At 37.6% G+C, this 8,507-nt stretch overlaps 1 protein-coding gene across 1 annotated transcript in view; it reads right to left on the bottom strand.

Moving 5' to 3' along the window:
* Positions 1-2,942, bottom strand: part of LOC144708519 (choline-phosphate cytidylyltransferase 2-like) — a 6,655-nt gene extending 3,713 nt beyond the window's left edge. Inside the window, exons 1-7 of the mRNA XM_078581890.1 lie at positions 2,671-2,942; positions 1,732-1,845; positions 1,563-1,658; positions 1,437-1,479; positions 1,194-1,349; positions 1,011-1,091; positions 84-194 (exon numbers count right to left, since the gene is read on the bottom strand). Of these exons, the coding sequence (XP_078438016.1) occupies positions 84-194; positions 1,011-1,091; positions 1,194-1,349; positions 1,437-1,479; positions 1,563-1,658; positions 1,732-1,845; positions 2,671-2,843 (774 nt within the window). The 5' untranslated portion in view covers positions 2,844-2,942. The remainder of the gene's footprint in view (positions 1-83; positions 195-1,010; positions 1,092-1,193; positions 1,350-1,436; positions 1,480-1,562; positions 1,659-1,731; positions 1,846-2,670) is intronic.
* Positions 2,943-8,507: the final 5,565 nt, after the last annotated feature.

Genomic DNA, 8,507 nt, shown 5'->3' with positions numbered 1-8,507 from the left:
TATATATATATATATATAGAGAGAGAGAGAGAGAGAGAGAGAGAGAAGATAGAGAGAGAATAGAGAGTGAGAAGTTGACGAACCATTATATGGCAGCCTTCCTCAAACTTCTCTATGAACCCGGCGACCCAGCGATCAGCGTTTTCTACCCACTCGTTGTGATGCATGCCAGCGGTCTTGGCCACCGTATGCAACTGCAGACATTATCAAAACGTTAACTTTAGGAAAAACCTTAAAAGGAGTGCCTGAAGCAAACAATCCATACATTTAAAAGAGCTTTCATTTGCCCCGTTACTGAGATATTTCAAGTCTTTCTCTCCCAAGAGAACAGAGAGCCTGAATATAACACAAAGCTCTCTCTTCTTTCTCTCTCTCTTTCTCTCTCTGTTTTCTCTTGTTTCTCGCTCTCTTTCTCTCTCCTTCCATCTCTGATTCTCGCTCTCTTTCTCTCTCTTTCCATCTAGGTTTCTCTTGTTTCTCTCTCTCTTTCCATCTCTGTTTCTCTTTCTCTCTCTGTTTTTCTTGTTTCTGTCTCATTCTCTCCCGTTTTCTCTTGTTTCTCTCTCTCTTTCCATCTCTGTTTCTCTTTCTCTCTCTGTTTTTCTTGTTTCTGTCTCATTCTCTCCCGTTTTCTCTTGTTTCTCTCTCTCTTTCCATCTCTGTTTCTCTTTCTCTCTGTTTTTCTTGTTTCTCTCTCATTCTCTCCCGTTTTCTCTTGTTTCTCTCTCTCTTTCCATCTCTGTTTCTCTTTCTCTCTCTGTTTTTCTTCTTTCTCTCTCATTCTCTCCCGTTTTCTCTTGTTTCTCTCTCTCTTTCCATCTCTGTTTCTCTTTCTCTCTCTGTTTTTCTTCTTTCTCTCTCATTCTCTCCCGTTTTCTCTTGTTCCTCTCTCTGTTTCTCTTGTTTCACTCTCTCTGTTTCTCTTTTTCTCTCTCTCTTTCTCTCTCTATCTCTCTCACTCTCATCGCTATCTTAAAACTTGAAAGGGTGGGTAGAGAAGAAATACTGACCTTCTTGCTCACCGTATCCCGGTGCTCTCGCACCTTCTGCCCCAACTTGGATATACCCATCTTCACCCTAAGATGCTTCTCCTGAACCCAACAGCCATGACCCACAAATAAAACAAGAGAAAGAATCAACAGAAAAATCAACAAATGGCGAGATAATACTTAACTAAACAAGAGAGGCCATACCTTGACGAAGCTGACTCCAAGGTCCTTTCGGGAGTACCCCCGAGCCAAATTACGCATTACGTACTGATTATAATCTCTTAAAATCCTCATTATCACGTCAGACGTCGATATCCCATCCGTGCGCTTGGTCTCCAAGAATTTCCCCGCCTTTTTCACCTGAAAAATCCCAAAAAAATGGCAAAAAATCTCAACTCCGAAAGGCGAAAACTTAGAATTCGATTCTGGTGAGCCTGCGGAACAGACGAATTCATAGACGTCCTTCCCGGCTCCAGTCGCATCGGCATATCTGGATTGATTAGATAAACCTTAATTAGCGTTAATTATCGTAAGAGAAAATGATAAACGAGAAGGGTTTTGGATTTTTTATACGGTAGAGCGTCGTGGGCGACGAAATCAATCTTGTGCTTGTCGAGAAACTCCTGCGTGATTACCCACGGCGCGTCTGGTACCACTTCGTCGACCCATCTAGATTTAAGATTAAAAGGAGAAATAGAAATTATATTTCTTGCATTAATTAAAGAGAAGAAATAGTTTTTACTTGCAGTGACGAAGTGACTCGTAGCGTTCTGTCTGATTCATGACGGTCATTCCCTTGTATCTTTGTGTAACTTCGTCGTTGCAGCAGCCAACAAGCAGATACGTGCTTGGGAAGCTGATCATACGGAAAGAGAAAATCAACGTTAGAGATTCTAAATTATAGGAATTACAAGGAAAAGTTCGGGCGGAGAACGCGAATCAGTCAAATAAGATGATTGTTTATTAATGGAGCGTGCCTTAAGAAGGATTTTGTAGTTTAGGATTTAATCAGATTCTGGGGAAACTATAATAATAATTAGCCAATCGTCTGAAAGGACTCCTTCAAGAGCAGAAATTTGCGAAGTGGAGCCGAACTCTCCATTTCAATCTTATCTCAAAAACAGCATGGTTCGTGATAATCGCCTCAAATGCAGTTCAAAGGATAATCCAAACTAAAACCGAAGTATGTCATCACTCCCAATCGCATGCTGTGTTAAATGAATGATTTGGGGAAGGTCCACGCTGGAGAAGATAATAAATAGCTTTAAAGGCGGCGTTAAGGCAAAACACAGAAGAAAAACACGATCAAATATTGCACAGATAGTGTTGACAGGCCGAAAGGTCTTCGAGAAAACTAAGTGAACTAATTCTTCAAGGTACAGAAACCGCAAATGTAGAAGAAATTAATACTGAAATTCTCCAAGAACGGATACGGAATTGAGCAGAATTCTCCATTTTCTTAAGAAGTCAAGATCAAAACACCGAATTTTACAGCATCTTCGCCTGTTCAAGCGACGGCGCGTGACCAAAGTGGAATACGACGTAAATCTCGTCCGCATAGACTCTAAGTTGCTACAGAAACCGCAAATACGTAAGAAATTGAAATCCTCCACAACGGATGCCGAATTGAACAGAATTATCCATTTTCTGAATAAGTCAAAATCAAGAAACCGAATTATACAGATTTTTCGCCTGTTCGAGCGACCGCGCGTGGCCGAAGTGGAATAGATCGTAAATCCCGTCCGCATAGACTCTAACTTGCTTTCCTTCCTCGAACTGCGACGCGCCTGACTGACGATCGGCAGACTGTTCTTGACACTCAAATTCCATATCATTCCTCTGGTGAATCACCATCCGCCGCGATTTACTCCGATCGAACTGAATCCAAGAATTGCAAATCTCGAAGATCAATCGCGGAATTGCAGATCGATCGATCGAATCGTGGCACTGCGAGAGCAGAGGAAAGGGGTGTAAGAGGCCCTTTTATACATGAGGCGCGTCTTAAGAGAAAATTAAATTAGTAATTATTTTCTCTTATTTACTCTTTCTAGAATAAATTTTTAGGATAATTCAACGGACAGGATAAGACCACGTGCCTGATGTAAACCCAATGGCCAATCTACACCGTCCGCAAGAACTTGAGAACACGTCTGGGGACCATGGAATCGACGGTGGAGATTTTTCCCGCAGCGCTTGGATTGCCGTCAGATTGAAACTCTGTTATGAGCTGCCCCCCAGAATCGGTCAGCCGTTGGGGTAGTGCCAACTGGCAACTGGCCTAAGCTGTACGTGTCTTTCACAATAATTTCAAACCAAATAATCAAAGAGAATGTCATATTGTCAAGTTACTTTTCTTTACTGCTGATTTAATTATATTACTAAGTATGGCTAAAATTTTACAATTATAATAATAGAAAGAAATAGGGTTTCATGCTTTTAAAAAGGCTATTTTCAGTGGATATTATGACTTTTGAGGTATTCTACTTCAGCATGGTTCTTAGAAGCTCTAAATGGTCAAAGTTTTACTTACACCAGCAGACTGATTATGTATTATGATAAATGTATTTTTGTATCTCTGGATAACTATTGTCCACAAAGGATAATGATATTCAAATGTGTTCAGATTAGTAAGCATGAAAGCCCAATCAAGAAAGCAAAATAAATTAATCTGGTAAAGATTTGTTTTTTAGAATGTGACAAGAAGTGGCCATTGGTATTCAAAAAGTTCTAACTTAAAAATATTTGTATAATTGATTGTAATGGCCGGTGTAATTATTGTCAGCTTTTAAATGAACTACATCCTCCTAGACAAAATTTTACCTGTTTTATTTCCATCGGAGATTCTCTTTTTTCAAAATTTGGTAGCGTTACATGAACACGAGGAGGTACAAGAGAATTAGGGTTGTGCTGTGAGAAAGTTGTATTGTTCTTCTTATAAGTGGTGTAGCCCTGTAGTCTCGAGATACAAATGCTTATCTTCTCGCGGAGAAGCTACTATGATCTTGTCCTAGGGGCTACCCTCCTACTAATCACATGTATTCTAAATGAAATTTGAAAAACTACAACAATAGTTTGAATGGCCCTCATGTACCATAGTGCATAAATCCTTAGAACCCATTAGGCTCAAGCAAATTTTTCGAACATCATTAGCCTCCAACACCCGGATTCCTTTGAGTGGTTGTGCTTCTAGACTAAAGTGGCTTCAATGTATTTTACCATTAAGAGCCACAACTAACAACTAATGAATGATAAAAGTAACAATATATATTAGGAGCTAAGAAAGGAGAAATACAGATAAATATGATGAATAAATTGCAGTGTCAGGTAATGTTAATTAACATCTCCTTCTGATATTTTTTATGAATGGTGAGTTATGGTCCCATGATGATGGGGCTAACTAGAAGGAATTAAAGCGAGAGAAAGAATAATGAAGATCATCTTATACATGACTGATAAGATGTGATTCAAAAGAGGTTCAGTAGAATGAAATTAAGGGATACCCAATTATTATAGAAAAGAAGAATCTCCCTAAATTTTATGGATTAGGATTTTTAGCATGACCTAATATACTAACATATCTTCTACATAAATCTCAACATCTGTCCCCCGAACACAAAAGTGGTGCATGAAGATGGCAGCCCTTCTTGATGGTGGCACAAGCTGAGACAGGTGACAAGGCCAGGATGTGTTGTCAGTGCCGTGTGGATTATTATATGTTATATATTTTATGTCACATAACCATGAAGCTGAAACAATCTTATATCAGGTAATGTGGCCCCATCAAGCATGGTCCTTGGCTAAATTTTCCCCCAAAAGATGTGGCACAGTGTATCCATGTCCCGCACAACCCCCAATTCATATAGATCCCACCAAACATGTAATCTATTGATAGAAATATATGTTATTGGCAAGCCAATCACACATTCCATGTCCCATTAAATATTCAACAATGCATAAGTCATGCTTACAAGGGAAGACCATGAATACATGCACCGAGTGCATTATGATGAAATCATAAAACTTTATTCACAAGTCTTTAAAACTTGTTCTAAATATTCATATCTAAAAGATACTTGAGAAGGAAACCAAATATCTATAATAAATAGTTGTTTCTAGTCTCGCTCATATGATGAGTATAGCTGATTGCAACTCAGGGTTAATTATGTTGATTAAAATTTTTGATTTATAAAAAAATATTTATGACTTCTCTTATAAGTACAAATCGAGTGAGGGACAAATCCATACAGTTAAAATATTGAAATATGAGTTTTTTTAACTCCTATTTTGATATTTTTATATACTTATCGATTAACTCTCAGTCAAATAAATAAATGGTAAAAAATTCTAGGAATTTGATAAAATATTATTCATATTCAAGCTAATATATCCAAATTTAATAAAAAAAATTTAGTATTTTTTATGAAATTTATATCATAAATAATTAATTCTTATAAAATTAGTCTATTTTCAAAGTCTAACAGAGGATTTCTTAAATATTTTTATGGAAGATTTCTCTATTTTTGTCACAATTTTGATCCATGGTTGGCTATTTTGGAGAAGGTCTTGCAGGTATGCGTGGAGAAAAATCTATTGCTCAGTTGGGAAACATCCCACTTCCTGGTTGAAGAGGGAACAGTCTTGAGATATCTAGTCAGCAGTCGTGGGCTCAAAGTGGACAAGGCCAAAGTGAAATGATCCAGAACCTTCCACTTCCCACCAACACTAGGAACTTAGAGGATTTCTTGGCCACGTGGGCTTTTAGCGACGATTCATTAAGGACTTGCTAAATTGTCTAAGCCATTGACCAATGTATTAGTTAAGGACGTGAATTTTGTGATTAACGATGCAAGGCAGCAAGCTTTCATGCAAATCGAGGAGACTCTAGTAAAAGAAACAATTTCACAAGCACCAAACTAGAGTCTTTGTGCCTATGTGCAATGCTTTTGACTTTGCGGTGGGTGCAGTTATTAGTCAATGAATCAAAATGAACCTGTTGGCCATATATGATGCTAGTAAAACCTTCGTGGATGCTCAAGTACACTACACTACAACTGAAACAGAATTTCTAGCTACTGTTTTTGCTTTAGATAAATTTAGATCATATTTGTTAGGTAGAAAATATATCTTTTCTGATAATGCCACTATTAGATATTTGATGAATGGGAAAGTAGCAAAACCTATATTAATCAGATGGATTTTATTTATGCCAGAATTTGATATTGAAATTAAAGATAGACATGGATCCAAAAACTTTGTCGAAGATCATTTATCTAGATTACATATCAATATAGGAATGCCTATTTCTGAAACCTTTTTTGAGGTGTATATACTTGGGGTTAGCAATAGAAGAATCCAATGGTTCGCACATATAGTCAATTATCTCATTTAGGATGTACTTACGATGAATGGAAGGATCAAGAGAAAAAGGAATCCTTAAGGAAGTTTAATTTTATTTATGGGAAGGATCTTGAATTTTTCACCAATGTGTAAACCAAATATTAAGCAGATGTGTGCCAGAACAAGAGCAAAGAAGTATCTTAGAATTTTGTCATTCATCATTTTGTGGTGGCCATTTCTCATCAAAAAATACAACATCTAAGGTTCTTCATTGTGGTTTCTGTTGGCCAACTTTATTTAGAGATTCTTTTTCAGTTTGTAAGAATTACTTGAAATGACAATCCATTTTGAAACTTAAAAACAATGATGATATGCCACTCAAACCTATTTTTAAAATAGAAATATTCGATTTGTGGGGCATAGATTTTATGGGACCCTTTCCACCATCACACAGGCACGAATATATTCTGATGGCGGTTGATCACGTGTATAAGTGGGTTAAAGCAATTCCCGCAAGGGCAAGTGATCATAAAGTTTTATTAAATTTTTAAATCAGAATATATTCTCCCAATTTGGGTGCCATAGAGCAATCATAAGTGATGATGGGACACATTTTAATAACTCACATTTTATGTCTCTCCATAAGAAGTACAGGGTTCACCATAAGATGAAAACTCCAGGCCAATTGCTAGGTTGAAGTTAGTGTTGGGTTCTGTGGTTTGGTTCATCCAAGGAAAAATGTGTTCCATAGATGCGGAAGCGTGGTTGATCGATTCTCAATCGATCTATCAAACAAAAACATTTCTAGTACCTTTTGAGGAACACGTTCCACCCTTGACGTTGCCATTCCGAGATCGTTCTGAAGCCGTTCACGCGTCCGGCCTCTAGAAGTATCCACGCGATCACTCGACGCTTGGATCTCCACGTCTTCTTCTTCACTTCTTCTTAAGAATCTTGAAGATCTCCTCACCATGAAGACACTCTTCCTTGGATGAGTGTAGAAGAGAGTGGAGAGGGGAGGGGCTCTCAAATGATGGGTGCTTAAAATGAGACCCCTTTCCCTCTTTATATTTCACTTAAGGTTTTTCTCAAAAACCCTCCAAATAAAAATATATCTACCAATGCCCTTATGACCTTGTGCGTGTGACCCTTGATAACACCCTAATTTCGGTCTTTATTTCATGTTATAAGCATGATTTATGCATTTAAAAGGCTTAAAATTGGGTTGTTATCATATATTTACACGAAAATAATGTTTTCAAGTAATTTCTGATTTTTCCCTAATTTTCTGTTAATAATATGAATTTGTAAGGATTTATTGAAGCTCGAAATAATTATTTTTGGATGAAAATGGCACATTAAAAATTTTATTTCGACATTTATCAACATGGGAATGAATCAGGGAATTTTCTAGAATTTTCTAGAATTTTTTACGAATTTTTAGGAATTTTCTGGGATTTATTTCAAGAAGAAATGCATTTATTCTATTAAAAAAAGGCATATTTATAAGAGAAAAAATGTATTTATGCAATTTCTAGACTTTCCGGGGCCTTTTTGCAATGTTTCGTTGCAAAAAGACCTTGAAAACAGCTCTCGGTCGCCAGGCGTAAAGATCCAATTTAAAATCATTCAGGGTTTATTTGCAATTGCATTATTAATATTAGAGAAAATCGAAGGAGAGAGAGTGCCGAAAGGACATATATACAAATACCTCTAGGTGGCGTCAGATATCAATAATCTGTTTTATGAAGGGCTTCGTTGAAAAAGCGCGTCGGTGCCTTCCACCGCTTCGACGTGGCGAAATCATAGCCGTTGGATTAAAATGCAACGGATATGAGATGTGCGCTACACGCAGGAGGTAAGTACACCGCCCGTGCAGCGCATACAACGCGCGTGCACGGGTGGTGACGTGGCGACAGTTTAATGGATAAGGTATAAAGAAACGCACCGGTACGTGCGTAGCGATGCATATGCAAATACCGCTTTTCAATTTTTCTTTTAATTTTTTTTTTTTCGCAGGTGGGGTATGTGGCACGATGAGAGAGAGCCCGCCAAAGATATTTGAAATGCGGCAACCAATAGGCTGCCGACACGTCATTGCGTGAATTAAGAAATAAATCAATTTTAATCCAATGGTTAAAATTGGTTAAAATTGATTTATTAATAACTTTTGATCCTGAA

This window comes from Wolffia australiana, chromosome 10 (genome assembly GCF_029677425.1).
Source record: "Wolffia australiana isolate 7733 chromosome 10, ASM2967742v1".
Classification (NCBI taxonomy): Eukaryota; Viridiplantae; Streptophyta; class Magnoliopsida; order Alismatales; family Araceae; genus Wolffia; species Wolffia australiana.
Note: the sequence above shows the minus strand (reverse complement) of the source record. Positions and strands in the feature narration are given on the sequence as shown.